Source organism: Pezoporus occidentalis, unplaced genomic scaffold (genome assembly GCF_034315485.1).
Source record: "Pezoporus occidentalis ecotype Australia unplaced genomic scaffold, CSIRO_AGI_Poc_V1 ctg19, whole genome shotgun sequence".
Lineage (NCBI taxonomy): Eukaryota > Metazoa > Chordata > Aves > Psittaciformes > Psittacidae > Pezoporus > Pezoporus occidentalis.
Window position 1 is genome coordinate 4,698,401 of NW_026913748.1, and position 19,516 is coordinate 4,717,916.

Below are 19,516 nucleotides of genomic sequence, written 5' to 3' on the forward strand. Positions count from 1 at the left end.
TTGTATTATGCTAGGACTGCTCCCTGCACCAAGCAGTACTTTAACAGCTGAAAGGGGAAACATTCTTGTCTCTTATTTAATGGCTGCAGATTACCCTCTTGTATCTCTGCTCAGCTGAACTGTGGTAGTTTTGTGCTTCATGCCTTCTGCAACCACTTCACTTACAGCAAAAGTACAAATAATATCTATGAAATCAGTCCTGGTTGTTTTCAAATGGACAATTTGCATTTCTGATTTAAAGAAAGAAACACACAGTTGTGACACCTCTTGTTTTCAGAACACAGCACCACAGGGAAACCAAGCAATAAGGCAAGGCTGCATTTGGCATTAATAAGCAATTGATTTCAAAAAGCACAGGAAAGTCTGACAATTAAATTGTTTTTTAATGGCAACTAAGCATGCTCACTGGAGGAGGTAGTGAGCTTTTTCAGTACAGATTGTTGGAGTAGTGAAGTACCAAAGAAGTATGAAAATGTCCAAAAAATAAACCGGACAGTGTGGTCATAATCCATCTGCTGATGATTAATTCTACAAAGCTTTTTGACCAGTGTTGTCATCCTGCTGTAAGGCTGTATTGCATGCCAGGGGTTTGATTTCACTCTTGGTAGGAAAGGCACACATTTCTGTTGAGGTTCATGAGTCACGATAAATACATATGCAACACTGAATTCAGAATTAGGAGGATTTAAACATGCTGATTCTTGCTAGGGGCATAAGAATCAGCTTTCTAATACACCACATGGCAGAGTGTGAGAACAGATGGAAAAAAGCTATCACAGAAAAATGTTGACCAGAACTTTGAAATGCATTGCAGCCAGAACAAAATATTCCAAGTAGGACTGGAGAAGGCAACCTGTACCTCTGTGTAGCAAATACCAAGCGGGTGTATATAAAATGTAGGATGGCAAAGAACTGTGCTGAAAAGCCCCAGACATAGTTCTGCATGGCCTTTTCAGGTGCCTTTCACAGTGATCAGTGTGAAGCTTGGTAAATATTTAATTAGAAAACCACCATGGAATGCCTCCAGAAACCAGGAAATACAATTCTGAAAGTAATTTTTTTATGCCTGACTGTGCTTTACTCAAGCCCTAGCACAGTGGGATCAAGCAATGTTGGAACTGTCAGCTTGTTCTGTGAAAGAACCTGAATTAAGTTTCAGCTGCATAGCCTGAAAATAAGGTTATAAGCATATGAATTGTGAGGACACTGGGTGTCTCTCAGACCAAGAAGTTAAGAAGTTTATTCTGAATGATTATTCTGAAGGCTATTTTAACACTAGAAGTATCTGGGGGGAATGGGAGAGAAGGGAAGGTATTTTTAAATTATTCTAAAGAGAGGAACATTTACTATTTTGTTCTTGTATTTTCTACTTAGTAATAGCCAAGTCTTTTCCCAGAGATAACCGTGGCCCATTCTGTGTGTGTGTGTATGTGTGCAGGCACAATTCTTTCAGGAGGCACTTGCCAAGGCAGATGCAAGTGTCCAGTGTTGATTTTAACATGGGGACAGACCCGATTTTGCAAAGGGGAGAGACGACAACCAGCATTGGGAGAATAAAACCGGAACTCTACAAACAGAAGTCTGTGGATTCTGATGGGCAACAAGATGTGAAAACATGTGGAAAACTTAACTTCACTCTCCGGTATGATTATGAGAATGAACTTCTGGCTGTCACAATTGTCAAAGCCTTAGATCTGCCTGCTAAAGACTTCACAGGAACATCTGACCCCTACGTTAAGATTTATCTGCTCCCAGATAGGAAAAAGAAGTTTCAGACACGAGTTCACAGAAAGACATTAAATCCTGTCTTTGATGAAACCTTTCAGTTTCCTGTAGCCTATGATCAACTCAGCAACAGGAAATTGCATTTCAGTGTTTATGATTTTGACAGATTTTCTAGACATGACATGATTGGGGAAGTTATTCTTGATAACCTTTTTGAAGTCTCAGATCTCTCCAGGGAAGCCAATGTATGGAAAGACATCCACTGTGCCACCACCGTAAGTAATGTGTTCCAAAAGCATTAACATAATATTTTTATGTCTTTTTTGTAGTTTGTGGCAGAGCATCCTGTTTATCAACAGAGTCTGGAACGAAAAAAAGAAAAAAAGTTGTCAATAATTTCCTGTGAACGTAGGGAAAAAGATGCTTAGGAAGCTATAAAATTTAATTACTAATAAAATCTTCTGGGAACATACCGTCACCGTTACGGCTCACTATGCATATATAAATTAGGTTTGTTAATTAAATACTACATCATGAAAGTCACTACTTACCAAGAACAATTAATGTTTTCCTGTTCGCAAAATACCCTGTCCTTTAAAATGACTACATATTTGGGAACAGGGCCCATTCTGCTCTTCATAGCAAATTTTCGTAAGTTGGGAATCTTGTGAAGGAAGAGAGAAAGGCTAAAAATGCTTGTCTAAAGTCTAAAATGTTCTTTGCTGTCTGCCCTGTGGTTAGGGTCCTCAGTAAATGTATCTGCATTGCTGCTGGTTACTAGCAAAACTCAAGAGGCACAAGTAAATAGAGTTAGGAAACAGAAATCATTTGTTTATTGTTGCAAGCAAGAAAAGGAGGCCAGTGCACTGATGACAGGATGGATAACAGGCTACCTGCGGGAAAACCTCCAGTCTCCAAACATTATATTTATTAACCTTGAAATCCAAACTCATCTTTGTCTACAACTGGGGGGGGGAGGGGAGTTATGGTATGGTGTGGGCTGTTGCTTTGGTTTGTTTTGGGGTTTTTGGTTGGTTTGGTTTGGTTTTTGTTTTGATTTTGTTGTTTCTTTTTAACTACTATGCGATTTATATACAAGTTTTCCCATCCCATGTTCTGTGGAAATGTCCGAGTCATCTCTGGGTTTGAGCATGGGCTGGACTTACACAAAGGACAGAGCAGTAGTAGACACTGCTTCAGCCACAGAAGGTTCATACGACCCCTTCAGCAGAGCCTTTTTTCCCTGAAAGTTTTCATGCTGTTCATTCCTGCTAGACATGGAAGTTTAGGTCTGCATAACTATAAAGACACAGACTGGTATTTCCTTTCCAGTTTGAGCATGAGAAAGAAGAAATGAGATATATTAGGGAGCGGAGCATAGTGGAGACAGTTTTTGAATGTGAATTTCTAAAAATGGCTATTTATTTTACTTTCTGGGTCTACCAAATTGGTATGAATAGCCTTTGGCACACCTTCAGAAAATTGTTTCTGTGTATGCTTAGTTTAATTGAGCTCTGATTTCGGGTAAATTGAAGAACTGTGTTCTCAAGCGGAGAATTGTGTCTGTGTTTAAGGCCTTGGAATAATAGCCCGGTAACATTTTTTTTAGATTTCTTCTAGATTTTATATTATCTTTAACACTTTAATAATGATTTAAATGCTCACTGGTCCTGTGCGACGTGTGTGTATGACATTTTTCACTGATAGAATGGTTTCAGCAAATTAGAATCCCTGGACTGTTCATCACCAGTTTTGAGCAGATCAAAATGCCCTACCACATTATACAGTCTGGAGAGATACTAATATACATCTGAATGGGAATGGTTGCTAATCTTGGTGCTGAATTCTAATTGAAGTTTCTTCCTCACTGAGGAAGAATATAGTAGGTTGGGAATCTTGTGAAGGAAGACAGAGAGGCTAAAAATGCTTAAGTACTTTAATTACTATATGCAGTTATAGTGCTTAACTCACTCTGCTGGTGTTGAAATTTAAGAGAAAGCATGAAGGTTTTACATTTCAGCCTTTCAGCCAGTATAGTTTACAGGTTTGAGTGTGTATGAGTAAGTTGTCTCCACGTAAGCTATTAACAATAAACACGTAACGTTGAGGTATCTTCTAGTAAGTATGGGGTGACCACACCAGCTTTCACAACCCTTACACTGTTCCCAGAAAATTGTGTGAGAAACTGATTGAATTGATATTTTTTTCTTGACAAAATGAAACCTTCCTATGTCTTTTTACTATATGTGCAATGTGCTGCTTTGTGTCTTACTTAGCTGTTTCATGTAGATTAAAATTGGTTAGTAACAAAAGTTTCTAGTTGTGCCATTTCAGAAGTCGTAAGATGAGGGAGTCAATCCTGCACAGGAATAAACAGTACATAAAATGTTAATCAACGGGGAATTACAGTCTTAAGCACCAGATCTAAAGTTTGCCAAAGTTGCTAACTAGCAATTAAATATATAACTAATGCTTGGCAGAGTCAACAGACTTGGATTAAGCCTGGAAAAGAAAAGATCCAGCTGGTTCTACAGTTAGTGAAAAGTAATTGTACTCCAGGCAGGCATACTTTGGTGTTCATAAAGAATCTTTAAAAGCCAAACTGGCTGTCTCAGTGGGAAGGTCCTTACTTGCACTGTAGAGTGCAGGAACCAAGCTGCCATTCTGCAGATTTATTTCTCTTATGCTTTTTTTGCTCTTTGCCTCTGCTCTGTTTTGTTGTATGTTCTCTCAAGCCCTTTGTTCAGTCATGATTTCTACACCCAGTGGTTTCCTTGTGATAGATGGTAGCAATAGATCAAAGGATTAGTCCAAAACTCATAAAACAGCAGAAGTAGCCTCTCCTCAGCTTTGAGTCTTTTACATCTCTTTCGTAGTCAATAATCTTCTATACAGAAAGTAGAGTGAGGGTAAAAAATCATTCCTTTTACCTGGTTGGAAAGAACCCATTTTTATGACACAATTTTCTGCAGTCCTGGAGTTGAACACCTACTAGACAGATTTACCAAGGAAAGGAGCGACAACATTTTACTAGTGAAGGCAGTTACCTCAGGAGATCAGGAGATTCTCTACTATGCAAAGATTCTTCATCAGTAGTTAACATAATTTAACAAGGTTTGCTTGTACATCTTTAAGGAGTTTTTATTTGTTACAGGAAATACTTGGTCTGAGGAAAAAATCAGACTGGGTGATTGCACTGAGTCCTGTTGGCCATAAAATCAATGATTGTTGAAATCTACAGTTTGAATACTTGTTTTGTTTTTTCTCATAATAGTAGTTTGAAACTATTTTGTAGAAGTGCAGGATTGGCCCTCACACACCCTCATTTTTATCCGTATGGTTTTCAGTTGTTGGAATTGATTCATCTTTGTTAGTTTGGAGTTTTTTTTCCTTTTAACTTTTCATTCATATCATCGTTTCTCTGTTATATAACATCTCGAAAACCTACAGCTATTGTATATACCATGTAGCATGTGCCTATTGTAAGTGCTAAAGGACCTCAATTTCTTAATGTGAAACTATCAAGGTAAATTTGGTATAAAATCAGTTGTGGAAAAGAAGTATCCTAGCTATCATATTATATTAATACTCCCAAATTTTGCTTATATATGGGTGAGTTTTCAATAAATAATCCATCATTTACTTCTGTTCGTTTGATTAATTGAAAAAAAAAAACCCAAACAAAAACCCCAAACCTCAAGATGGAGCTTTGCACCACCTGTGAAGGTTGTTCAGTACATTGGAATACTGTAAGTCTTAATACACTAATAATAGTTAATTCATAACATCAGAGACAAACAGCATCAAATGGATTGTTAGTCAACATACCTAGCTTATGCTTTTGTAAAGGGCTTGTGAGTTTTGCATACATTTCTGATGTTTTGCTACTGTCAATATATACCACATACTTTAAAAATATTTTAAAAAGAAAACTCATGCATTGGAATAGTTAACAAGCACTAGTGCAAATATTCAGTGTTGTAAATATGTTTAGACAAAAAAAAAAAACCTCTAGTGATCTTAACACCTGGGTATAAAAGTTTATTAACTTCCCATTATCCTTTTAAAAATGATTGATTGCTTTGAAAATCATTGCCTAAAAAATCTGTGAGCTCTGTTAGGGAACCAGTTATAGGAAACTATGCAACTGGAAAAAAAAAAAAAAATAGGGCCCAGAATTTAAATGAAAGCCATTTCCACCTCAGTAGTCTTGAGGGTGTTAGTCATGGAGCTGTCATGTATTTGTAGCCTCTTGAATTATCTCATGTAGACAGATGGAACTTGATTATTATTTAGTTTTCTGACACCAGACATTTCACTGATACAGCTTTCTCATTTGTGAAGTGGGATATAAAAGGAGGTTTTGTAAGGACACACACTGCATGTGATGCCCATGATGTGTGATTGCAGTTTCTAAAGTGCTTGGCATACAAGTGAATAGGGTTGCTGGAAAGGACAGAAGTGCTTAAATACCTCTTTTTTTAATAAGCGGGACAGTAACATTTGTCTCAGTTAATTTGTCTCAAAACTTGCCAGAGTAGAATGTCACACAGGTAATCCTGCCTGTTATAGATGGAGATTCTTCTGACTTCCTGACCAAACAAGAATGAAGCCCACCTCTGCAGTGCACCCAGAGCAATTACAGGCATTATCTTTTGCTTAGTTTTCTCCATAGTTCACTATTTCGTAAGTGGACAAAAAATGGCACACTAGACTGTACACTGAGTAAGGCAATAGTAGGGCTGAAAAAGGTATGTCTTATGGTAGTCAAATGTTGAGGCCGCATTGTAAGGATTGTCCTATTTCTTAGTGTTCAAAGAGTAACACTATCAGGAAATGTTTTATCACCAGAAATGTGGTGGACTATGCCCTACAGTTAGTCATCCTAACTTGCTAGCCTAGTCCTTCAGAATGGATGCTTCTGGAAGTGTACATAAAAGCTTTAACCCAATGTTAAAGAGGCGTGGAAGAGTAAAAACTTGTCAGTATACAAACATTTACCATCTCTATAGAGAGAATAGCATTTTTAAAGCTGAGTCACTGGCATTTGTAATTTCCACTCAAGGCCAGCAGTATAAAGATTTCACGTGATTACCTGCTCCTGAGTAGATGAGCGAATACTCTAGGTCAGTCTTTCCAGAAACGTATTGAGGCTTATCATTAGTTTTGGGACTACTTTGTGTCAGAGTGATAACTAGAAAAGACAATGGAGAAAGAATAGGTTTCTGACCCATTACTGAAAGCAGGAAAGATTTGTATTATTATTGACCATTTCTTTTAGTTTGAAAGGACAAATTATTTTAATATTCTGCTTTGCTAGAGGCAAACTGCTACTTTCAGTCTACCTTGAAAATGGGAAAATGGTTTCCTCGAGGGAAGTTAATATCTCTGCATCCAGGCAGTACCATGGCAGCTATACTAAGGTGCAACCCTTGACTGACGTGCTATGTCCTAAGTGCTCTCTGAGTTTCTCACTGCAAATTGTCTCTTTGCAGTCAATGCATTGCTGCTTCAGAACAGCTTCTTTATGCAGGAAGCCGAATATGTTTTGGTTCATTTATGTGCTGGTAGATGCTACAGTTAGTTCACAGAAGTACCTCTGTTCTCAGCTCTTCTGAAGCAGGAATGGGCTTCCTTTCTGCCTGGCAAGATGAAACTACCTCCCTGGTGCACAAGACAGATGGTTATGTACAGCGGGAGTAACAAAAGAAGCATCCAGGAGGCTTCCCAAGGCGCTACTGAGAGCATTCAGCTTGCTGGACTCAGCATGCTTTCTCAGGGAGCCCTCTCTATGCAATCAGGACTGCAATCAGCAACTGTGAACCAGAGCAATCAGAATGTCTGATTGGCAAAAACAGGCATTAGGCCTCCACAAGCAGAAGATGCAGTCATTATAGAGCAACAGGCCCCACTGCTTCCACTGTCTTCCGCAGAGGCAAGAACAAACACAAACTTCATTGATTCATTTCCCAGGACAGCAGCTCAATCAGTAAGTGGTGCTGGGAGGAACAAAAAGATCTGCATTTGATATGCAAAGAATAACAGGAGAGGAAGATAAATATTAGCTGTGGGGGCAAGGTTTCCAAAGTAAAATCCCTTTGAAAGGTGGTTAAATTAGCTCTCCAGTTCTCTTCATGTAACTCTTGATAGCTCCTGTGATAGCTTAAATACCATCAAATTCTAAATGCATAGATGAGAAAACAGGCAGATTGGTAGGTTTATATATGGCTTTTTACTATTATTCTTTCAACTCTTAAGCTATATCTCAAAACACGAACATCTTAATGCATTCTTAACTAACTGTGTGAGGGAACAGGTTTGCCTCTTCTTTCCATCCAATGCCCAACATTTATCATGATGTTTTATTTTATCCCTGATTCTTGAAACTTGAGGTCAGTAGTTTTTATTGGAAAGCAGGAATATGTACAGTATGTTTCTAAACAGAACAAGAGAAAAAAAGAGAAAAATCTTTCCTTTAGGAAAATTATATTTCTGCAGTACCCAAGTAATCCAAAGGTCCGATTCTGCCACTGCATTTTTCTTTACATTTGCATACTATACAGAAAAGCAATTTTCTGTGACCAAAGGAAGCAGCTAAAAGTGTAGGAATGTAAATGCCTGGATAACTTCTTTGATATCTAGAAAATATTATTAGTTAGTAAAGATGCTTACTCAAAATACAGCAGGAAAATTAAAAGAAAAAAATTGCAAATCATTTGTTTAGGAATCAAGTAAAAGATAAATTCATGCCACCCTCGATAGTTTTGCTACACTACTGTCATATGCAATCAATTTTTGAAACACCATTTAAATTATAATTAATAGGAAAGTAGTTTTGGATATTAAAATTGAGATTAGGAATTAAAATACTGTGAATTATGATAACTTGAGTCATAAAATAGCAACAAGGAAGTTTCTGAGGGAATTTAATTTCTAATGCAGTATTAATTACACAAATATTTATTTTAACTATGGATATTAATGGTAATAATAAAAGTGTATAAATTCTTTAGTTCCAGTAACATTTATATAGCTCATTGTAAGAATCCATAAAGAGTTGCTCTTTTAAGACTTTTTTAATTGCAAAATTTAAAAATCTATGGGAAAAGAAACAGACACAAACATCAGTAAAAAAAATTGCCTAGAGCTCATTTGTGATCAAAAAATGGTGCAAAAATGACGCCTTATTTCAAATATGAGCTCCCTATGAGCTTTTTATTCCTGCTAGCATAGGAAACTAGTTAAGATCTTGGAGCATAGGAGGGAGACTACGAAAGTTCTTACACTGTCAGTATAGACAATAAATAATTTTTCCTGTTCAGTTCAGGATTAAGGGTGAAGAGACTATCCTGAACATGGAAGGATCTCTGTCTTAACTTCCTCACTGAATTTGCAGAGGTTCCTAGCTAGAAGTTGTCTCTTCTATTGAATTTAATGGAAACAAATGGGAAAGTTAATTAGAATAACAAAACAGCAAAGCTTTCTCCAGCAGCAACAGTTCTAAAACTCAGTCAACCTAATTGGTGCTCTCCTACAAGGGCTTCATACTAATCCTCACATCACTACCCTGTGTATACGCATTGTGCAGAGGGATCACAGCCTCTGTAGAAATGATGCTACTTCTAGAGGCATAAATGTGAAAATGAGAGCACTGCTGTCCATTTGGTCTAATAATAAAAATAATAGAATAAGGACCTTTTTTTCATCTAACTTTGCCAACACCTGATTCTCCAAGAGTCCCTAAAGCAGGCAATGTGGATAGATCCATGGTAACCTAATGGAAAATATTATTAGCACATTCATCCGGGTGTGATTGCTTGTGTGGGATGAGAATTAACGCTATCTATCTGAAGAATCTGTATTCTATAGCTAAAAAACCCAAGGTCATCTCAATAGCTGACATACACATTTAAGATCAGTGTTTTCTTTGTTTTATTTTATTCTAGCGTTGCTGTACCAGAAAATGGGTTGGATAGGAAGGTAAACTGAGAGCCATAAAAGTAACTGAAGCTGGTATAGCACTTGCCACCTTTCCAGTTCCTTAGTACTGTATGACAGCTTGTGTACACAAAAGGGAAATAAATGAAAGAAACATAGAGTACCAACAAATGCTTCCTTTTGCATTAGTGCCTCTATGCTTGATGCTATTTTACCTGTTATTGGAAGTCAGTGGGGGGAATCATTACAAACATCTTTAAAGCTAGCTGTTAATTGAAATCTAAGTTTAATTTAAGAAGAAAAAGACTCATAATAGGCCTAAAAAAGAGGGAAATTTTCATGTGAGTTACCTAAATAAGGCACGGTTCTAGGTGAATATACGATACATGTAAGACGCTGTGAAGCATAGTTAAAAATCTGTATGGATCGCAACCACCCAGTCTAGGCTTGTGTCTTCTGAGCTGTGTTTTGTTTGAGGTGGACTGTAATGCAGACATGATTGCTGTAATGCAGACATGACTGTTGAGGGTGGCTTGTGCCTAGGTGTCTTCAGATTTGCTTGAATTCAATGGTTCCTCTCAGATGATTTGTGTGAACTTAGTTATCTAGTGTATTATAAAGTGAGAAAAATATGAATTTGCTGGAGCACTGGGATTCTGAAGTAATTAAATTCTATTTTTAAATCTCAATTAAAATCAATAATACTGAAGGATCCAGGGCATTTAAAAATGCTACTCATTATAAACAATGTGGTAGACAGAGAAAGACTGCCATGAGAAGCTTAAATGCTGAACCTTACTTTGTTCATTATTTAGCTCTGAACCTATATTTTCGGCCCCAAATTAATGAACCTGTAGTTCTCAAGTTAACAAAAAAGTGCATGGGGGGAAATGGTGATATCCCTGTTCAAGTTTCTGCTGCTATCATATATATGCAGAATATTAATCCTTCAAAACAACATTTGAAAGATTGTAAGTCTCGGGCGTTAGCCTGTGTGATTGTTTTCCAAAGAATATTTATTTTAATGATGCATTTTAATGCCTTAATCCCCAGTTGCCCTATGACTTGTAGAGGTCCTAATAAAATATAATCAGTTCACTCAAACATAACCAACTTCAGGAGATACTAAAAGTAGAAACTAAGTAAAAGTACTTGGAATTTCTACTCCTTACTAAGCGAAAAGATACTGTCTACAAAACTGTCAGCAAACATCAGATGCCACAACTAGTACCAAATTAAATTAAAAAGATATAAAAATATCAGAGTTCTTTGAAGGATTCTGAGCAAACATTTATTTTAACTCAATCTGGGGACCATGGGAAATCCAAGTCTGTGATGGCATTCTATGATGGCCAGTTCTCTCCACCAGGAGTAGAGTTAAATGGTATCTACAGATTACTGCAGGGTAACTACTACTTTTATTTCCAGCCCATTGAAATCACAATGAATGACTCAAATATCTCTGATATAGGTAGGACTGTTTATTTAAAATAATGTCTATTCTGGTGTATTGCAGAATTTGTCTATTGAATTGGTGGACAGAGCTAAATGACTGTCGTTCTATAATAAGAAAATCAGGCCTTTCAGGGCAGCACAAGCCACATTTTTTCCAGGTGTTAAGTGTCAGAAAATGCCTGCATAAACAGTGGTGTGATAGAGAGCCTTTTCCTAATCCTAAAATCATACCTTACCATGTCAGACTGAGTAGTCAATACACAGGTTACAGAACTTTGGTAAACTTCAGTATATCTGCCCTTTGAGCAGTCTGCTGTGCTTGGACCCATTCGTTGATCAAGAATTTCTTTTTGCGTTAAGTCATATTGCTTATTCATTGCACAGTCAGAAACACTAGATTTGATTGCAGGGGATTTTCCAAGCTTTTTTTCCAATATGTCTTCAGTACATAGTGTTCAGAAAGGAAAGAAAGGACTGAGCATAAGCATCAAATGCTTGCCATTTTGTTAAGCATTGATGCTTTTCTCTGCTTTTCAAAAAACTATTGTAAAGTAACCACCATATGGAGTTTTCAAGTCTTTTGAATAATGCTTCTCTTAAAGTATAAAAGTGATGATAAATAGCTCTGCCTGTATTCTCGTTTATCATTTGAGCTAACCCAAACCTTTGAGTGTTTACCCAATTTCTCTTGAGAAAGAAATAATAGAATACTCAAGTTCATACTCACATCTTGCAAAAAATATTTTTTCTCTATTCACTTATATAAGTAATTTCGCTGAAAAACAAAGAATTAGTCCCTTTCATGAGCTGGCCATTGTGTTTTATGATCCAGCCCATCTTCATCACCTTTCTCAACATAGACCTTAAGCTTTGAAACACTGGATGTGGGGTAACATTATTTCCTTTTCAAACAATAAAGCGAGATCTCTTTGGCATATGGATATGAGGAACAACAATCAGACTCTGAATTCAGAAAGTAATGCTCATAACAGAAGCTGTGCTTTAAAGAGATTTCAGATATGACAAAATAGAGAGCACTTGCAACTTTAACAAATGAGTGAAAAGAACTACACTTCATTTTTTCAAGTTTTATTTATATTTTCTGGAATAGAAAAGTGAATTTATTAATGTACTCTGTGGCACAAAACTCTGTGTTGTGTGTGGCAATGTACGGGACTTGAGCTAAGGAGATGTCAAATAGCTGTATTTATCCTATGTGGACTGAATGAGCTAAATCATTTTGAAATCCTGAGCAATCTGAAATCCTGAAATCCTGACAAGCATGAAATTTGCCCACAGTACATGTTCACATGCTTATCAATCTACTAATTCTCAGAACAGAATCCTAGAAAAATGACTGAACATGTGAGTTGACCAAGCTACACAAAAGTCAATATTTCATTAACAGTGCAACGGAGAATTTAAAGCTATTCTAAGACTGCATTCTTCAATCTAAAGACTGAAAAGCAGGGAAAAAAAGAAAAAAAAACAGAACAAATGACAAAAATAAACCCTAAATAAACAAACAACAATACCTCCCTGAAGCATGTGATGAAGTCCATCTTTAATCAAGAAAGATCTGAAGTGCTTATTTTAATTTAGGCAGAATATTAAGCCAAATAAAGTCAATAAAAATGTTCAAATAAGCAGCTAAATGTGAGGAGTAAGTCCCAGTCTGTCTTATAACTGTAAGTAATGCATTTATCATCTATGCAGCAATCATACTGTATCATTTAAAGATTTATCACACTTGCCTTCTGATGTTAGAGCAGCTGTACTATAAATAGAGCAGTTTTCAAACAAATTTGTACTCTCAGGGTAGCTATAGTTTTAACAGATAAAATATTGGACCTGAGATATTAAAAATAAACCTTTTAGTAGTAGGTCAGAGAAAGTCCTTTGCAATCACATAAGCATGCTTGAGAGTGGCTGCCATACAGAAGTGACTTCCTTACACGCTCCTTGTAAGCTTGTATTTAAAAATCCTAAGTTGTTTTTAATATGCAACTTTCTTTTCTTTGGGGTTATATTTAAAAGGAACAATTTAGGACATAACTAGCAACTCAACAAGTAAACTTTTGTAGTATTAGGATAATTATATAACTGTGAGAAAAGAAGAAATAAGAATTGATGGAACCTCTCTTCCTTAGATTACATTTCTGAAACTTTGCAGCATCTGTATTGTACAGCAACATGATATTATATGAATTCACAGCACATTGTCTCAACATAGAAACTATCTCTTTGTGAGGATTATCAAGATCCACATGGACCTTATCCATCTTTCCAAATATGTTATCTTCAAAAAAATTGCTGTTGGGCCAGGGAAGTTGTAGGTGCTACTCATTATTTTGCTTTTCTTCCAGAGCAGCCCCCCTCAAAGCACAGTAAGAGCAATAAAACTAGCAGCTTTTACCAGCACATTCATCTTTTCAAAGCACTTAGACAGGATAAACTTTTTATATGCATACATATGTGCAGGAATATATCTCCTACATAAATTCCAGTGGCTAAAAGTAATGTAAATGTATGTGATCTAAATATCCCACCAAATTTCTTTCTATTGGAAATAATGGAGTTTGAGTCTTTTCAAGAGCAGAAATTGACTTTCCACATTCCGTACCTTTTCATTTATGTGAATACAACACAAACATATCAGGAATCCAGAAAGTTTTGGTTCTGCTTTTTAATAATTTCTCTATTTGGTAATTCTAAATCCTGTCACTAAAATATTATCCTGTTGGCACCCTTTCAGTATTTTATAGAAATAATTTCTGGACACTGGTTGTGACATCCTCAGAAGCACCTGAGGCTGCAAAACAAGTCTCTTCATGTTAAAAAAGAAATTCTAAGTTTCTGCGAGATCTGAACTGAATTATTGGCAGTATGGTCAGATTGCTAATCATTTATTTTCTTTTTCAGGAGAGCATAGATTTGGGTGAGATCATGTTTTCCCTTTGTTATTTGCCTACTGCCGGGAGAATGACATTAACTGTCATCAAATGTAGGAATCTCAAAGCAATGGACATAACTGGCGCATCAGGTGAATCTACTTTTTTTAATAAGAAGGCAGGCAAGAAGGGGACAAATAAGAACTCCTTGGGTTTTGTGTGCTTAACATTGTTGTGAAATGGAAGAAGCAGGAGAATGGGTATAGACACTATTCAGATCTACTGGCTGTCTTTGGTCTGGCAGTCACCATGTCTTATTCAGAATGCCCGTGTTTTTCTTTTGCATTGTTTTATTCATATGACATTCCTACAAAAAATATATTGCTCTTATACTACACATTTAAATGACTTTGAGTCCAAATGCACGCAACTGATTGTCTGTTACTCAGATCCATATGTCAAAGTGTCACTGATGTGTGAGGGGCGAAGACTGAAAAAGCGGAAGACTACCACAAAGAAAAACACGCTCAATCCCGTTTATAATGAGGCCATCATCTTTGATATCCCTCCAGAGAATGTGGACCAGGTCAGCCTCTCCATTGCAGTGATGGATTACGATCGGTAAGCACAGTTTGCTTTCTTGCCATTAATCTTCAGTGAGAAGTTACCTGATCATTGCAAGCAACTGCATTCCATCTCCCTGAACTTAGTGTCACAAAAGATAAAGCCTTTGGGTCTTTTGCTTTAAAAGGAAGTAGAGGTTTAAAGCTCCCACACCTTTTAGAGCTCAAGCCATTTTATCTGTGTCATAAATAAATGTGATGCAGAAGAAACATGTCTTAAACTTCTTACGGGCCACTAGCCTTGGCATACATTTCTTTCCCCATCTGGTGGCTGGACTATGTAAAATCTTTATAAATCACATATGTCTCCCAGTTTAAAAAAGTCTCTCACACTTCTAATTTCTATTTAAATGGCACATATTTGAACTTAAAAAAAAAAAAAAAAAAGGATTACTAAAATAGAATTAGATGCTAATTGCCTCATTGAATTAAGTAATAATTAATTCTTCATTTGAGTCAATAGAGAATCTTTGTAACCTTTGGGTTCAGCCCTGGTTGATAAAACATCTGAGCCTCAATTTTCTATGTCCTCACCGAGAACTCTTCAGGAAGAGATTCCTACTTAGAGATGTTCAAGGACTTTAGGTTAAACTAGACAGTGACTGACAGAATCAAGCCCAAGCCAAGTCTGCTTCATTCAAGTGCTATTAGTAGTGAGCTCTTGAGATTGCAGGGCAAATAAACAAGGAAAGTCAAATTTAGTAACACAAACCTTCAGATTGCTTTTCCTTGCCATTAGATTTCTGATTGTCCTCCAACTTCTGTCAGGAAGACTTTCTCAGTCAGATGTGAAAGGGCACTATGGTGCCGTTGGGAAGAGAAAAGAACAGCAGCCTGCACACTTTCAGTCTCTTCAGCTGCTCCTTTCAAAGTATTTGGTAAGAGAAAGTTAGGAAACATTCTAACGTACATATGGGAAAGGTACAGAAATTATTTTCTGGAATTCCTCAACAAGTCTGTATGGCACTGCCAGCAGTATGAAGTATTAAGGCATAGCCTGTCATGGCAATGCCTCTTGCCTTTCACAATTCTGACTGAAGTTCCAATGATGACAACAGTAACAGCTGGAAAATAGAGTGTGAAATAACATCTGAAGGATTTGAAGCAGGAAATGTATTCTGCACTATTTTCTTTCACCTTCCTCTTGACAAAATTTCAGCATGCTTTCCTTCTAGATCATTTGGTGCATTACGCTCCGTTTCTCTCCTTGTATTCTTTGGGTTGTAACGTTTTAATGGCAAGGGTTAAGTCTTCATTGCAATTTTTATAGCTACTAGAAGCATGTAGTGGCTGGAGGTTTTTTGACACTACCATTTTAGACCATAATATTACTATGCTACTGCTAAAACTAATATCTGTGATAGATAATGTGGAAACTTTGTGCATGTATTCTGTGCTGCACTAAACCAGTACACTGAATTACATCAGATATTACTAAAACTGGTTTTATTTTTTAAAAAATTGCCTTTCTTCAATTCTCAGAGTAGGGCACAATGAGGTCATTGGGGTATGTCGGACAGGAATTGATGCTGAAGGGCTTGGAAGAGACCACTGGAATGAAATGTTGGCTTACCCACGTAAACCAATAACACACTGGCATCCACTACTAGAGGTAAGAAGTAGCCAAATTTCCTGCTTCTCAGTATACTGAATGTTCTGCCTCTCTCATGCTTCCGTGCTTCTAAAAATCATGAAAATCGGTGAAGTCTCTAAGGAGAAGCTCTATGATCCTTAGCACAACCTAAATTTAGTTACATGGGTTTATTGGTTACTTAAGTGTGCCATTTCAAAAGTTTCCATGCTGCACTGATGGCATTATAAGATTAAATAAAGACATAATAAATTTCCAGAAATTATGATAAGGAACATATATCCACTTAGAAGAGATCATTTGCAAATATTTCAGAAGAAATCCTTTCCTCTTCAAAAATCTTTAACATGATCAGATATGTTGCTAAAATATTAATCTGAAGCTGGCCTGCTAATTAGGCTAAATTAAGGCAACATACCAGCAGATACCTCCAGAGTTACTCGACCAGGCACTTACTGGAAGCTTATTCAAGTGCATGAGTAATTATACCTACAAATTTGTGGGCTTGGACTCCCTCTTCAACCTGCTGCAGCCATATCTTACTGGTTTTCTGTATGCAAAATGCTCACAGCTTTGGATTCGGAAAGATTCATTTGAAGACTCAAGAAGCAGACGGCAGTGTTTTGGGACACAGACGACACACTGCTTAGCTCTTACCAAAAGCAACCTCTGCAGAAAAATGAGTTCCTGTCTGAGGCATTATGGGCCATTTTGTTTTCCCCACTGCATTGGACATGACTGCACAGTATGTCCAGTGACAGGTAGAAAAAGCCCAGCAGAAAACACCTAAAGAATAGTATGAGTGCAACTAAATCGAATCAATGCAGCAAAGAAACCTATTTTTACAGGTGCGTGGCTCTGTCTGGATTATGTAAATTGGGAAACAGAGGTACCACCCCCAATTAGTGAAATAAACCCACTCCTCTGAAATGACTGAGTCATTTTTAGTTCACTTTAGGATTTTTCTTCCCATTAGTAGTTCTGCTGGAGACTTTGATCAAGAAAGGGTTTAGATTTGATTTGGGTTCTTTGAGGGAGTCTCTCATCCTCTGAAATGATTGTGATATGCTAACATTTAACACTTTTCTTGCAGTTACCTGGCAGAGCAACCAGTTTTGATAGCCAGGGATCTTGTTCATCACCAAAACCACCGCTTACACCCTAGGGACCAAGAGTGGATTCATCATGTTTAGTGTCCAAAGCTCCCTTGTAGCTCACATCTTACATAAACAGAAGGTTTGGCTTCTGCAGATGAACTGTATCCATATTTTTTTATTAAAATACATTTTTCCTATTCTAAGTATTCTATTACAGTTTATAATAATTTCTTAATGTATGAATGAAGTTGAATTGAGCCAAATATAAGCTTTCCTCATACAAATTCATTTACCTGTTTTCTTGCTGACATGTGTCCAGCGTCATATCCAAGCAGTGCTTTGATATGACCTATATATTTGCATAGACAAAGAAATCAGAAAAAAAATTAATCTCTCAAGCAATTCAAAACCACTCATTGCAGCTTGTAATGCCTAATTCTTTTGAGAGAGAGCAAATAGTCATGTATAGCTAATGTAGTAAATTTCTTCTAAATTGCACTACATCCTGTGTAATTTCTCAAAATAATAATTCAAACTGAATATTGCATGAAAAAAACAACTGTTGTCACATTTTGGGTGTTTGAAGATCAATTCATCCCTTGGGCAGGGAGGAAGGGCTGCTCAAAAGCCCACTGAAGCCAATGAGAAGGACCCTATTGGCTTCACCTGGGTTTTAGTTCAGCCTTTGGAACAGGTCTTACAACTGGATCTGTGCAGTTACAATCTTCCAGCAATCAAGATGCTGGCTGCCCTAGAAGAACCTGTTAGCCTGTTCACCAAAACAGCCAGGCTGTTTTACTTCAGCTACCCACTGGCTGATGAAGAGCTAGCTCGGATGTCTCTGCATGACACTGAACAGCACATGTACAGGTATTGATCTGGAAAGCTAATGTGTCTGCAGTGAGTTGTCTGGAAGTTGATGCAGCTCCACAGACATAGGTGTCTCCTGAGAAGGTGCATCCAGCCCCTTTGAAGCAGCTCATTTGCCACTAGCATCATGCAGTCCTTACTTGGTCTTCACGGAGGTCAAACTGTAGATGTGAAAACACCTTAAAGGAATTGATATAATGACTTTTAGCTGTTAAAAAATTTTATGAAAAACTGCAATTTTTCATAACATTTTTCTGATTCTGGATTTAGTGTGACAGTATTAGATTTCTTTGAAGTTATTTTGACTAAGTGCACAGCTCACATGCAATAGTTTCTGGTCCCCGGCTCGATGCCTCTAGTATTCTATGCTAAATATGAATTTGAGATATGTTTTCTGTCAATATAATTGAACTGTAACAATTTTATGAACTAGTAAACTCATTTACTAGACTACACAGTGACAGCAAATACAAAAATGTATTGGCTGAAGTGAGCTGCTTTAAAAACTAGAAGAGAACTACATATTTCGTGGATTTAGCTCATTTCAACACTGAAGCTTACTTCAATTGAATAGTTATTTTCTTTCTTTTTTCTGGTTGTTGGTTTTCTGTTGCTGGTGGTCGGTTGGTTGGGGTGTTTTGTCTGTGAAGAGCATAGCAAAGACTTCATGACTGCGACTCAGATTTTGAGAGCTGAACTGCAACTGGAAAAGAGTTGAGGTGGTGGCTTTTTTGTAAAGTATAAAGAAAACTGAGAAGATAGATAATATTTTCCAAAACAGTGTTTTTACAGAAGTGTACATGAGAAAAATGCCAGTGGAAGATTGGTTTATGATAATAGAAGAGTTTGTGAGAATTAATCTAGTTATAAAGGGAAAAAGCAGTTTAGACAGGCTTCGGAAGAACCATTTTGGCTTGGTTAGTTTGGCCTGGTTGACACACAATGCTTTTATGCAGATCCAGTGCCTCCAGTCCATTAATTAACCTCTAAGGTAGGCAAATATGCCTTGAAGTGTCTTAACTGCTCCACAAAAGTTAGGAAGGCTGGTCTTAAAATTCCAGCAAGCAAATAAATAAATTGTGTTCCAGGTTTCTATTCGTGGTCTATAGGCAGAAACAGTTTTTCCCAGAGAGGGTTGGTAACTCTGAACACTGATCCTCCCTGCTCAAGGCTGTATTTTCATCACCATAAATACAGAGCAGCCTTGCAGAATTTCATTCCTCCATTTGCTCTGGGTAATTTTTAAATAGGAGAACAAGTTCTCCTCTGTGGGCTTCTTCCCTTCCATTGTTGTTATCATCCTGAGATTCTGTGGCCTAGATAATT

General features: G+C 37.1%; 1 protein-coding gene and 1 long non-coding RNA gene across 2 annotated transcripts in view; one reads left to right on the forward strand and one right to left on the reverse strand.

Annotated features, from left to right (window-relative positions):
- The window catches only part of SYT10 (synaptotagmin 10), a 36,259-nt gene extending 18,651 nt beyond the window's left edge, over positions 1 to 17,608 (forward strand). The window contains exons 3-7 of the mRNA XM_062616490.1: positions 1,439 to 2,000; positions 14,041 to 14,161; positions 14,459 to 14,630; positions 16,115 to 16,244; positions 17,317 to 17,608. Coding sequence (XP_062472474.1) covers positions 1,439 to 2,000; positions 14,041 to 14,161; positions 14,459 to 14,630; positions 16,115 to 16,244; positions 17,317 to 17,388 — 1,057 coding nt within the window. The 3' untranslated portion in view covers positions 17,389 to 17,608. The remainder of the gene's footprint in view (positions 1 to 1,438; positions 2,001 to 14,040; positions 14,162 to 14,458; positions 14,631 to 16,114; positions 16,245 to 17,316) is intronic.
- On the reverse strand, positions 1,911 to 17,385 carry LOC134162557 (uncharacterized). Its single transcript, XR_009964366.1, has 3 exons — positions 17,306 to 17,385; positions 15,345 to 15,495; positions 1,911 to 2,087 (listed from the first exon to the last, which is right to left on the reverse strand). It is a non-coding gene; the product is annotated as an uncharacterized LOC134162557 (long non-coding RNA).
- Positions 17,609 to 19,516: the final 1,908 nt, after the last annotated feature.